Genomic DNA, 14,592 nt, shown 5'->3' with positions numbered 1-14,592 from the left:
TTCATTTTGAAGTACTGACACTAATATTCTAAGCATAGCCCGGCAAACGCAGTACGAGAAAGGTTATTCAACGTTGTCAATATTCCATATTTGAAACAATGCTGTCACACCTGTTAACTCGAGAAACATCGTATCATTGACAGATCTCTATTGATTGGCTAATTAACTGGATTTTCGGTAATCCGCGTACAATTTTTGCGGTAATACAGGGACATCACTTTATTTTTACCAGCATTTTTAACATTAACCTGGCTATACTCGGAAACACTGTTCCCCCTTCCATTACAGGAGTTTGATGTTACCACTGCAATATGTAAACAAATCATTTTACTAGGTATAGAAGGAGAGAAAAGTAGTGTATCCATTTATGTTGTAGGGAAATAGATATTACGATTTTCAGTTTGATCATCACTTTTACGGAATTTATCAAAGTACAGTAGAGTAGTAACATTTTTTTTTTCAAAAACTCAACTTTTCAGGCGGCTATGTTCGTTATGTAATGTCTACTTTACTTAGCATATTAATTATTGATGTTAACATACAATATGGAGAGTGCATTTAAATTGAGAGGGTCATAAGCAAAGGGCTGTAAGTGCACTTAAGTTACTTTTGAGAAAAAGGGGTTTAAATATTTAAGCTTTCGTAAAATCTGTGAAATGTTTATTTAAATTTTAATGTGTGATGCGATTAAAATATCCCTTTGCCACTAAAATTTTAGATACTTTTGCTTACACTGGATGCATTTAACTCACAAATATCACTAGCATTCCTTTGCTTCTAGCCACCTCAATTCAAAATAAGCTAATCTGAATTTTTAAACAAGTTGCTGAAAATGGTTGCCGTTCATTAAAATGCAGGCTTCAATTCTTTTATGCGTATTATTAAAACATTTTGAAGCATATTCTCTGAAATTGAATTTATCGTTTCTTGAATATAATTTTTTAGTACGTACGATATTATTAATATAGGTTCTTTCTTCTATAGAAAACGCAACCATATTTCTGAAACACACTATACACTGCAGTGTTTACTTCACTGCTTGAAGACTTCGAATGCAACAGCGGCCGTAAGTTTGTGTGTCTGACGGGAGCAAGGACGTTAGTGAAGGGGTGGGAGTGAAGTACATTCAGAAATGCAGGTACAATAAAAATGCAAGTAAAAATAAAATGATTTCCCCTGTATAAGATTACCACTTACCCATTTTTGCGCAAATGAAATACAGGCGTTACCGGATCCATTAGGATCTATTGATCTTAAAGATGGGCAGGGTCGTATTTAGGGAATGGCAAACTGGGCGCTTGGGCAGGACGGCAGGTTTTAGAGAGGCTGCAAATTTCTGGAAACTTGTACAAAGACGTGGGTGAAATGGAACGTACGATTATCTCTGATATGAATAATTGTTGTTTGCCAATGACAAAACAAGAACAAAGCCTCTTGTGATAAAAATTCGTATTCTGAGTCCAGAAGAAATCTATTCGTAAGTTAATGTTGAAGCAGGAATTAGGAGAGGGAGAGACCGATTTATTAGCGAAATGATATCTCCATATTTTTATTACATGTATTCGCGGGGATGTCCCAGCGACTTGGTTAGAATTAGTTTCACACAGATGTTTCGCATCTTTTCGTCACCTGTCAGCATCGGACAGATTTAGGGCCACCTTGTGCGTGATTGTATATAGACACTCGGCGATGCGTAAAAGCCGGAGTTAGACTGGACCCGTGGGAAAGCAATTGCAAGCTTGGGTTTTCCAAAGAACGGGGTTCTCCAAGATCTTCGAACTAATTTGATGTTGTGGGAAGTCCAAAAGTTTAAATTTAGAGATGACATATTTCGCGCCCAATAAGAAGAGATCTTGGTTTAGCTTATGAGGTCACTTTGGACCAATAGAGAATAGATTTTAGGCCGGTTGAGTGACGTAGTTTTTAACCAATAGGATAGTTAGTTTTAGCATAGGATAGGTTTTTATAAATAAGGGTGACGGGGAGCAGAGAGGAGCACAACATCTCATCGTGTCGGCGGCCCTACATACAGGGCACAACAACTACTTCTTTTTCGTGTCGACATGTTTTTTTTCGTGTCGGCGGCCCAACTTAATAGTCTTCCTTCCGGCGAAGACTCGATAGATAGAACGTTGTCATCGGCGAGACCACTCGTCAACGTTTAGGAGCGTCGATCATAGTGTACTGGACAGAGTATTGAATTTATAGTATCGGTTAGAGCTTATTCAGAGCCGCCATAGAGTCGATACAGAAGTGCGACCAACGATTGAATTATAAGTCAGCCGGAAATACATACTCTAGGGTTTACCAAGTGAATACGACAATAAACTTATAGTTTTGGAGTTTACACTGCCTTTTATATAAGTAGCCGGCTTGGTATTATTCCCGACATCATCCTATACCACAACAGTACCTCGGCTACCCTGAGTGAATCTCACGCAACACCGATACGCACCTCACCCTCAATGTAAGAATGATATAGTGAGGGTCACATAAGAACAGTTCCTAAACAGCAAATATTACCGTCTTGTCAGTGTTCCAACTGTTACAAGAAATCACATGATCCTACGTGCTAAATGACTTATTTAATTATTCGTACTTTATGTTGGAAGGTTATTCTAAATAATTCAATAGTTTGTAACATATTTTCGTAGGCACACTGTACGGGAAAGGAATCAACATGTCAAGTATTTTGTCTGGCAATACGAAATTCATTGGTTTGACTAAACAATTGACTCATGAGACCTAACCTAAAATGTATTTTGTTTGACCACATGAAATTATTAGTACTAACTCCGAAAACTTACCTGACTACAGTCTTGAATTATAACCACAATGCAGCACATAAAATAACTAATATGTATTAATATTAATACTGATATTAATTAATTATTAGTATGTTCAAATTTCACTAGCTTCCAGTATCTAGCTCAGAAATCTAGTACAATTTTGATTTCATGGAACTTCAGTACCGACAAATATTGTCGATATTTGTCTTAGCTGCCAACATACTAGTTACAAAATCGCTACCATTTATAGTATTTGTCAGCATCGAAATTCGAAACGAAGTTGGCAACCTGCAAACTATAAAATCACCACAATCCACTAGCATATGTAGTAATTGGAGGAAAATAGTTAGGTTTCACCTTTAGGGTATGAAGTAAGCTTACCTGGACTATAGTAAAGAAAGTATATTTTCAGAATTGATTGGGTTTCATCAGGAGGCGACTACACAGTAATAAAACCAGGGTTGCAGTCTATGTAGTGGAGAGACAAGGAATGCAGTGCCAATAAAATGTACCTAAAACCCATTGCATGAAAAATGACTTGGAATACTCCACTGTAATGTGATCACACCTTTTCTTGCATTACTTTTAGGCAACTGCAAGAAGCGAAAATTATAATAAATATTTCGTGGGAACACTAAAATATGTTTTTGCGTAGGGACGTAAGGACCCCTAAAGAAGGCCCTGAATATGAGCCAAAATGTAGGTCATAGAGAAATTACAAGCAAATGCTCCCTAACACCTGACAAAAAAAAAAAACTTCTGAAATGTAGTCTTCAAAATATTTATTTTTGTCGGATGCATAATCACAATTTATTTCTTGCGTACGCCGTTCTTACCGCTTTTTAACTTTGACTATTCCAAAAGACTTCATTCGTAGAGGGCGTATTACAATCGTTCTATTTTTTTTAATAATACGCCACCACTTCTTCAGTTTGAGCACATATTTCCGTCTAATGCGGTGGAAACCAAAATTACCGATTGGATCGGAACATTGGAACATATTATTAATTATGTTCTTGTTGTTGTTTTCTAATGCCAGGCGTTTGACAATAAAGTCATTTGACCTTTGCACTCCAAAATTTTTCAAAGATATTATCATGACCTCCACTGAAGCACAGATTTTGAGGTGTTCCGAATCCATTTCTTGGTTTGAGTTGCACAATGGACAGTTAGGGGACTGATATATTCCAATTCTATGCAGGTGTTTGGCCAAACAATCATGGCCTGTTGCCAATCTAAATGCAGCTACAGACGATTTTCGTGGTAAATCGGGAATTAACTGTGGATTTTGATGCAGAGAGTTCCATTTTTTCCCATGGATTGTGTTATCAAATTTTGTTTGTTGAAGTCTAAGTATGTAGATTTAATAAATCTTTTCACAGTGTAATACGTAGATTTAGTAACAGGTCTGTAAGTAGCAGTGCTGCCCTTCTTTGCTAAAGCATCCGCATTCTCGTTTCCCAGGATTCCACAATGGGATGGTATCCATTAGAATACAATTCTTTTATTAAGTGATATTAATTGAGAGAGCATTTTAGTTATTTCTGCTGTTTGAGATGAAGGTGTGTGTTTAGACACTATTGATAGAATAGCTGCTTTGGAGTCTGACAATATAACTGCATTCCTAAATTTATTGATGTGGCATAGAAGATTCCTGAGACTTTCACTTATTGCAATGATTTCTCCATCAAAACTTGTTGTTCCATACCCAAGAGATCTATAAAGTGAGAAGAGACAGCACGTAACACCTGCACCGGCACCTTGTTCTCTGGAGATCAAGGGTCCGTCGGTGTATAAATGAAGCCAGTTTTGTGGAGGGTATCTGATATTAATTGTCTCTAAGGACAATTATTTTAGTATTTCAGTGTTTACTTCTGATTTCAGTATTTATTCTGTTAAATTTAGATTATATTCCATATTTAATAGAGTTAAAGGGTTTGGTTTAATTTGTAATTTTTCCTTTAAATTCGGGATATTGATTTTCTGTTTTAATTCCTGAACAATGGATATGAAACTTTTTTGAGTTTTCAATCTACAGAGAGGACTGTATGAATGCCAATTGTTTCCTGGTAATCTAATAAGTTTTTCATATTGAATCAGTGCTTTTTCTTCTGTTGTCATTTTGATACTGTTAGTATTAGTGAGGAATCTCATAGAATCTATTGGAGTTGTTTTGATTCCACCAGTAATGAGTCTGAGAGCTTGGTTTTGAACATATTCTATTTCGTTTATGAAAGGTGAAGTAATTAAAATTTCTCCGCAGTATGTCAGCACTGGCTGTATAAACATTTTGTATGTAGTGTTCAAAGTATTCGTAGAGCATCCCCATTTCTTTCCTGCTAGTGTTTTCAGAAGGAAGAATCTTTTACGATCTTTTTCAGAAATGTATTTCAAATGATTGCTCCATGTTAACTTACTATCGAAAATAACTCCAAGATACTTGGATTCATAAGTCCTAGGAAGGTGTTGGCCATTGTATTGGATATTGAATTCTCTTTGTTTTTTACCAAGTGAAAATATTTGGTAGTTACTTTTGCTTAAATTGAGTGTCATCAAATTTGATGTATTCCTTCAAGTAGTTGATTTAGAGCTTTAAGAGCAGAATTTTGAATTTTGTCTCTATGTCTGTAAGATCCGGAAGTCCACAAAACTATTTCATCTGCAAATAGTGCTGTTTTCATGTTTGATTCCTCTAATAGGGAGGGTAAGTCATTTATATAAATATTGAATAAAGTTTTGCTGAGGACAGCGCCCTGACGTAGACCTCGATATGTTTGTCTGTAACTAGAAAGTGAGTTATTGAATTTAGTGGCAATGAATCGTTGACTAAGGAATTCTGATATCCATCTGAACATATTGCTGGAGATACCTAATTTCTGGAGTTTTAGTAATAATTTATTTCTCCAAACAGAGTCATATGCTAGCTGAAAGTCAATAAATATTGCCAAGGTATCTTCTTTCTTGTTAAAACTGTCTTTTATTTCTTGGCAGAGGCGTATGACTTGTTCATTGGTAGAGTTTAGTTGTCGAAAGCCGGCTTGTCTTGGTGATAAAAGATTTTGGGATTCTAAATATCAAGTTAATCTGTTGGAGATCATGGACTCCATGGTTTTTGCTATCATGCTTAATAGTGCTATTGGTCGATAACTATTAACATCATGAGCAGGTTTCCCTTTTTTGTGAATTGGTACAATGATTGCTTTTTTCCAAGCTGCAGGAACTGAGGTGTTCCATGATAAATTGAAAATGGATAAAAGTACAGACTTGGCTTTTTCCCCCAGATGTTTCAAAAATTCGGAATGAATGTTATCGGGGCCAGGAGATTTCTTGGTTTTTAAATTTTGTATAGCTAGAGTTAATTTTTTGGAAGTAAAATTTTGATGAAATATTTCAGGTTTTGTACTAGTAATATTGTTTTTATTATTTTTATGTAATTCTCTTTTGATAAATTTGTCAGTTTTTTTGGTATTGGGATGTAATCTGTGAGAGTTTGAGTAGTATTTATTAAATGTGTTTGCTATATCTCTACTATCTGTTAGTGTTTTGTTATTATGAATAATAGGTTGGCTAGTATTTTCCTGTGTATTGGAAATATTCTTCAGAAAATTATATGTTCTAGCGCTATCGGTTCTGTAATTAATATTTTCAATAAATTTATTGAAACATTTCTTTTTTGCTGTTATGATTGCTTTTTTAAGAATGGCAAGCTTCTTCCTCCAATCTTGAGTATCTTCTGGTGTTTTGCTATGTTCTGCTTTGGTTCTTGCTTTATCTCTATCTTGTTTCAATAAATTCAGGTTTTCTGTTCAGAATGGGGTGTATTTTTTTGGTTTGCCTCGTGGAATGTGCATTTTTTGCAATTTTAAGAGAGTTTCACAGAAATATTTGTTCAATCTATCTGAGTTTGTATTTTCCATTAGTGGTGTGTTGACCTTGAGGTGTTCGTCGAGTTCTGTTGTAAATAGTTTCCAATTCGCTTTCTTAAAATTCCATGTTGTTTTGTTATATTATTAATTATAAATAAGAGGTACCGGAAGAATATATATGTATATGCATGTATGTATATATATATATATATATATATATATATATATATATTTACGTGTATCGCAGTGGGTTCCCTTCAACCCCGGAGCACAGGAGCATGGCAGCTTCGGACGACAGAGTCTCATCCCTTGACAACCCCGAGTGGTTATCGAACACCGAGCATCACATCTCAATCCGTAAATGTTTTCTCCACAGCCTGCAAGAAACCAGAATCCTCGGAAATTACATGAGACTATTATAAGAATAAGATTAGTAAATTCTGAACAAGTTTAATAGGTTCCGTGTTGTTGTCTCTTGTGTAATAAACATGACGAAGATCTGAAACACATTTTTCTATACTGTCCATCCATAAACAAACTCTATCTACTAGCAACAGACATCTATAATGAACACCGATCAAAATACCCCTCATTTCTCAAGAAAAACAAACACTGAATAGGCTACAGTGGAGTATAGTGGACTTTAGGTTGTCAGCAAACAGCTGGATACATTAAGAAGATTGATTGATTGATTGATACCTCACATTTCTCCTTACAATTATGTATCGTGATTTATATTTTATATTTTTACTTATCCTTGCCTCAGCTTCCCTTACATTTAGATTATAGCTGTTTCTAGAAGTCTATGTAAGTTTCTTACTGCATACTACAGGTGTAGAGCGAAGAAGATTAATGATTGTGCTGGTACCTAAAGACTTCTGTTCATGCCCATGGCTTGTGAGTATATTTTTTCATGAATAATTTTCCTAGTATGCAAACGTAAAAACTTTGTAACTAATTCAACAGTTCATAGCATAAATACGTGTCAAAAATGACTTTCATACTCCATCGGCAAGTCTATCATGCTATCAAAAAGGAGTGCGTTATATGGCAGTAAAAATTTTTAATAGCCTCCCTATCGATATAAAAAATGAAACTCAAAACATAAGATTATTTAGGGCCAAGTTGAAGAAGTACCTAATTTCTCACGCCTTCTATTCTGTAGGTGAATTCATGACATTCAATAACACTTCATGAAATTGATACTAAACCTGTGTGTTGTACTAGGACACTATATTATAAACCTCTTCTGTATATATTTCAACTAGACTGTGACTATGAATTAAGGGCCGTATTCATAGACAGTCTTAGCGCGGGCTTCCGGTGGATGATCAGCGAACTAACGTTTTCCGTATTCATACACCAGTGTTAACGATATGATATGATATGATATGATATGATATGATATGATATGATATGATATATATAATATGATATGATATGAGATATGATATGATATGATATGATATGATATGATAAATGATATGATATGATATGATATGATATGAGATATGATATGATATGATATGATATGATATGATATGATATGATATGATATGATATGATATGATATGATATGATAAGATAAATGATATGATATGATATGATATGATATGATATGATATGATATGATATGATGTATATGATATGATGTATATGATATGATATGAATCCTATACAAATAACCAGTCGATAGCCATGGCTAGTTTAGCACGCTCGTAGCGCGGGCTAGCGAAATGTCTATGAATAGCACCCTAAGACTTTATAGTAGTATTAGGTTTTTTGACTGATTCCATATTCTAGCTGTGAAGCAATGTATGAATACCATGGAATGTTAATAAATACAATACAATACAATGATCACAATCATAACTACACAGAATTGGTATTTTATTTACTTACGGCTTTTAGAGAACCCGGAGGTTCATTGCCGCCTTCACATAAGCCCGCCATCGGTCCCTATCCTGAACAAGATTAATCCAGTCCCTATCATCATATCCCACCTCCCTCAAATTCATTTTAATATTATCCTCTTATTTACGTCTCAGCCTCCCCAAAGATGTTTTTCCCTCCTGCCTCCCAACTAACATTCTATATGCGTTTCTGGATTCGCCCATATGTCCTACATGCCCTGCCCATCTCAAACGTCTGGATTTAATGTTCCTAATTATGTCAGGTGAAGAATACAATGCGTGCAGTTGTGCGTTATGTAACTTTCTCCATTCTTCTGTAACTTCATCCCTCTTAGCCCCAGACATTTTCTTAAGCACGTTATTCTCAAACACTCTTAACCTATGTTTCTCTTTCAAAGTGAGAGTCAAAGTTTCACAACCATACGGAACAATCGATAATATGACTTTTTTATGAATTCCAACTTTCAGCTTTTTTGAGAGCAGACTGGATGACAAAAACTTCTCTGCGAACCTCTGGAAAAAGAACTAAGGAAGAGACTAGTGAAGTGATTTGTCTGGAGTATGGCTTTGTATGGGGCAGAAATATGGACTTTATGACGAAATTAAGAGAAACGACTAGAAGCATTTGAAATGTGGATATGGATAATAATGGAACTTGTGAAGTGGACAGACAGAATAAGAAATGAAGTTGTGTTGGAAAGAGTGGGTGAAGAAAGAATGATGCTGAAGAAACTGATCAGAAAGACACAGGCTGAGAAGAAACTGCCTACGGTAGGATGCACTGGAAGGAATGGTGAACGGGAGAAGAGTTCGGGGCAGAAGAAGATACCAGATGATAGACGACATTAAGATATATGGATCATATGCGGAGACTAAGAGGAAAGCAGAAAATAGGAAATATTGGAGAATTCTGGGTTTGCAGTGAAAGACCTGCAACTGGACATGTATGTATGTATGTATGTATGTTTTATTATTTATTGGGTTATTTTACGACGCTGTATCAACATCTCAGGTTATTTAGCGTCTGAATGAAATGAAGGTGATAATGCCGGTGAAATGAGTCCGGGGTCCAACAGCGAAAGTTACCCAGCATTTGCTCGTATTGGGTTGAGGGAAAACCCCGGAAGAAACCTCAACCAGGTAACTTGCCCCTACCAGGATTCGAACCCGGGCCACCTGGTTTCGCAGCCAGACGCGCTGACCGTTACTCCACAGGTGTGGACTGTATGTATGTATGTATGTATGTATGTATGTATGTATGTATGTATGTATGTATGTATAATATATATGGTTCGTCCACACCTGTGGAGTAACGGTTAGCACGTCTAGCCGCGAAACCAGGTGGCCCGGGTTCGATCCCCGGTCGGGGCAAGTTACCTGGTTGAGATTTTTTCCGGGGTTTTCCCTCAGCCCAATATGAGCAAATGCTGGGTAACTTTCGGTGCTGGACCCCGGACTCTTTTCACCGGCATTATCACCTTCATCCCATTCAGACGCTAAATAACCTAGATGTTAATAAAGCGTCGTAAAATAACCTAATATATATATATGGTTTAGCTACCATTATGACTATTACTTTTCTGATTACACTAGCTAAATACTTAATTATTAAATGTTTGTGAGTAGAAGTGGTACCAGATGAGTTCACAACTCAAAAACATACCAATCTAGAAAATTGAGTGTAGCTGCTTTTCGTGTCAGTAAGAAGAAACTTTCTCCCTGTTACTGACACAAGCTCATTCACAAGTACAGTGTGTGAATAATATCAGCGGTCCTGAATAGACTAAACTCAGCAACTTCACTGTTGTTATAGAAGCTTTAGATCAGGGGTCGTCAGCACAGAGCACGCTGGGGCTAGTCTCTCTTACCCGCGGAAAACGCAGTGCACTAGGGTGCACTCCGTAGCTGCTAGCGGGTATGCTCTGTACCTCTCCCTGCTGCACGACAGTGCACACGGGACAGCACCGCGTACCCTTTGCACATTTCAGCGAGTGTTGACGACCACTGCTTTAGATACTCCGCTAATGCACTGCAGTGATGCTACTAATTGTACAGTAATGAAGACCATTGAACTGTTAAACAATTTTGTATGATATTACGCAACTCTGGAGTGATGGACTTGCAGTATCCTCACACACGAGTTGCTGTTTTCTTCTCCAACTTTCTCCAACCACAGAGTCACTAGTTTTCATTCAAACATCGTCAGATTTGTTTTTGGTAAATTTTAACAATTTTGTTTTCTGACTTTAGTGACCAACCTACAGGTGATGCTTGATAAGAATATGCGATCAAAGTTTGCACCCATATATTTCTGTGCATAACAGGTAATTCTGTAGGACCAAAAAATTAATCTTTACGTAGATGGGCGTTGTACCTCCTGATTGCGAAGTGTACCACAGGCCGTTACCTGAAGACCTTATCGACACTTCAGAATTATAGATGAAGTTAAAGTAAGAGGGATAATATTCCAATTTGTTTACATTGACAGAGTACGAACCATACTTACCAATTTCGCAGGTTCTGCCAATAAATCCTGCAGGACAAATGCACACCGTTTCTTCACTGTTAGTCTTCCCCCCATTCATACACGTCAGAGAAACTGGAAAAAAAATGTAGAACAAATAAAGACAACTTGTAGGGTAATAACATTGTACACCTTATACATCTTGATTACTCGTTCCTGGAATTTCTTGTCACAGGAAATCAGGAGCAGTCGGAGTCTAAAATCTTTTAAGTACACTCTACTTAGAAATGTCTTTAATGAACAGAACTAGACTCTTGCGGAAGTTTCTAAATAGTCTTAAATGACCAAGTTGTTATTTTTTCTCCTCTCTCTTCTTCTTTTTTTTTCCTTTCCTTCTTTTTATCTTGATATATTACTTAATCATTTGTATTTGTATGCCATTTAGTACGACTTTGCTAATCAACATTTTATGTCTTGTAACCCACATGTATTCTCCTATTAGTATATTAACTGTATAGTATATCTCAAGTGAATTAATCGTCGAATTTATCTCGGTCATTTTAGGTCTTACAAATTGTGTGTGTGAGTGTGTATATTCCCCTTATGTTATGTAACTGATTTTGATTATGTGTAATTTTCTACTTTATTTTATATATTATGTAACCGATCTTGACTATTTGTAATTTTATATTATGTAACTGATCTTGACTATTGTAATTTTCTACTATATTTTATGTAATTTCTAAGTTATTTTCTTTTATGTTGTTTTGTAATCTAATTTTGTAATTCATGTATATTATTGAAACCTGGTTGAGTGGAAGAGAAGGCCTCATGGTCTTAACTCTGCCAGGCAAAATAAACCTATTACTACTACTACTACTACTACTACTACTACTACTACTACTACTACTACTACTACTGCTGCTGCTGCTGCTGCTGCTGCTGCTGCTGCTGCTGCTGCTCGTTACAAAGAACACATCACAGCCATAAGAAAATTACAAAACACCTCCACATATGCAGAACACAACACAAATGCTAACCACACCTACAGAGACACTAACACAGACATGGAAATACTACAAAATCAATCAAAAAGCCAGAAACTAAACACACTAGAACAATATGAGATATACAGACACACAAAAACACACCCCAACGAAATTCTCAACACACAACTCAATTTCAGAACACACACACTCTTTGACTCCACATTACACCACACAAACACACCCTCACAGGAAACAAAACAAGAGGCGCCAAGACCAATAACGACCAGTTCTGAGGGTGACCCATAATAGGTCGAAACATATAAACAAGGTACGATAGAATTTAACACAAGAAAGTCATATAATACATATTCCAAATTGTACATCTGTTGATAATTAGATTTCTATAATTTCGTTAAGGGAGGAAGTTTGTTATCACTTCTATGCCACACAGAAACATCCGCTTTACCTTCTTCTCACTTTGTCAGTGAGTCAATTTGCAGGGGTTTGCAGTTCCAATGTAATATTTGTGGGTCTGGAATTGCTTTGGCAGAGTGGATTAGAATAAACTTATGGGAATCCAAAAAAAAAAAAAAAATTTTGTGGATTGGAAAGGGGGGACCTGTTTAGTAACCTTTATTTATGAAACGAGTCAAAGTCAGGATATAAGAAGAAATGCGTAAGGAAAATTGAATATAGATAGGAGTACGATAAGGCTGGCCTTCACCATCTATCCTGTTCAACATCTACTTGGATCATTTAGTGAAGAACTGCTTTCAGAACACGGGAGGAGTGATACCGTGGGACTGAAGCCGGATGGTCTATGGCGAGTCCTCAGCCTCACTTCATTTCACCCCCTTCGGCCTGATTACGTGGTTGGGTTTTTACCGAGGTTTTCCCCAACCATAAGACAAATGCCGGGTAATCTTCTGGCGAATCCTCGGGTCTCACATCATCTCACTACAGCTCCCCAAAATATTGTAAAAAATTGTAGAACATTACAAAATTGTAAAACTGTAAAAATTGTAAAATATTGTAAAAATTTGTAAAAATTGTAATTGTAATATTGTAAAATTTTGACTTGTTCCACATCTTAAATCTTCTTTGCTCATGTAAGATCTATCAATATAATAAATGAAATGAAAAAAAAAGTAGGGGGAAGAAGAATAAAGTACACAAGATATACTGATGATATGGCGTTGTTAGCAGAAGAGGAGAGGGTACTAAAGGATATGCTACTGGAGCTAAATGACAGCTGTGAGCAGTATGGGATGAAGATAAATGCAAACAAGACAAAGAGCATGGTTATCGAAGGAAAAATAAAGAAATTAAACGTGTGAATTTGAAATGAGGCAGTGGAGTAAGTGGACAGCTTCAAATACTTTGGGTGTACTATAATCAGTAACATGAGCTGCTGCCAGGAAGTCAAAAGGAGGATAACAATGGCAGAGGAAGCTTTTAATGGAAAAAGGAGGATTTTTTTCTACGCACCTCTGGTAAAAGAACTAAAGAAGACTCTATTCAGGTGCTTTTTATGGAGTGTGTCACTATATGGCAATTCACGATTTGAACTTTACAATGACCACAGATGTAATAACCTCATCAGAATGGCGAAACAACCTGTAGCAATGAAACAATAGTAAATCAAGATGAGAATAAAATCATGTGACGCAAGAATACAGTTCGTTACACCGCACCTAGATTGTGCTAAATCTCAAATCTCTCCGCAGTGCATATGAAGGGAAGGCATATGTCACTGTTGATAGTGATTCGTCCGTCGGATGGGGACGTTAAGTCTGGCGGTCCCCTTGGTGCTATTCGACAGGAGTAGGCTATGTGCCGGCATCGAGTTTCCCCTTCTCCCTTCCTCACCTTCGTCATCATCCTCACTCATTACCTCCACTACACTGACACGAACACTTAACATACACTCACCTTAGTACACGACATAATTCTCACAGATCCATATCATGCATAACGTGGCCCGCCGAAGTGGTGTGCAATTTGAAAATGGGTCACATTGCTGCCATCTATCCGCAGTATGTGGAACCCGATTGACGCAAATGAAGTGGGTAGGCATTAGTCACACACACACACAACATACACAGACACTCTTTCTCTCTCTCTCTCCATCTCCCTCCATTTGACGTTGGGATTCTGTGTGAAGAATGCATTATTACAGAGATTTCTCCCCCTGTATGTGTGCGCGTGCTAAGTGTGTATTTTTCTTTTAATTAAGGGGGGACTTTAGTGAAATTTGTAACATCTACAATTTTTAACAGATCTCAATAAAAGTTATATAGCTGCAGGAATGTTTTATATTAATTTTGTATGTGAAACTTCATTTCAATTGGTCGAGCATTTTCTGAGTTATCAACATTTTAATTATAATACGACATGCAAAGTCACAATGCTCGGCGTCAATCACATTTTCAATATCGGGCATAATTTTTTCTACTTCATTGTACACTTATTAATAATACGAAGTTATTCCAAATTTCTAAGAAATGTTAATTAAAGGAAAAGAGTTTTGTTAAGAAATACCTAGAATAAAATTGTACGTAGTATAGAGTA

General features: G+C 36.5%; 1 protein-coding gene across 2 annotated transcripts in view; it reads right to left on the bottom strand.

The window, feature by feature from the left end:
* Nucleotides 1-14,592, bottom strand: part of LOC138699435 (uncharacterized) — a 123,991-nt gene that overhangs the window by 63,316 nt on the left and 46,083 nt on the right. For both annotated transcript variants that reach the window (XM_069825299.1, XM_069825300.1), the window contains exons 10-11: nucleotides 11,075-11,167; nucleotides 6,892-7,032 (exon numbers count right to left, since the gene is read on the bottom strand). In XM_069825299.1, the coding sequence (XP_069681400.1) occupies nucleotides 6,892-7,032; nucleotides 11,075-11,167 (234 nt within the window). The remainder of the gene's footprint in view (nucleotides 1-6,891; nucleotides 7,033-11,074; nucleotides 11,168-14,592) is intronic.

Source organism: Periplaneta americana, chromosome 5, assembly GCF_040183065.1.
Source record: "Periplaneta americana isolate PAMFEO1 chromosome 5, P.americana_PAMFEO1_priV1, whole genome shotgun sequence".
Lineage (NCBI taxonomy): Eukaryota > Metazoa > Arthropoda > Insecta > Blattodea > Blattidae > Periplaneta > Periplaneta americana.
The sequence above is the reverse complement of the archived record's forward strand: the minus strand, read 5'-3'. Positions and strand labels throughout refer to the sequence as shown.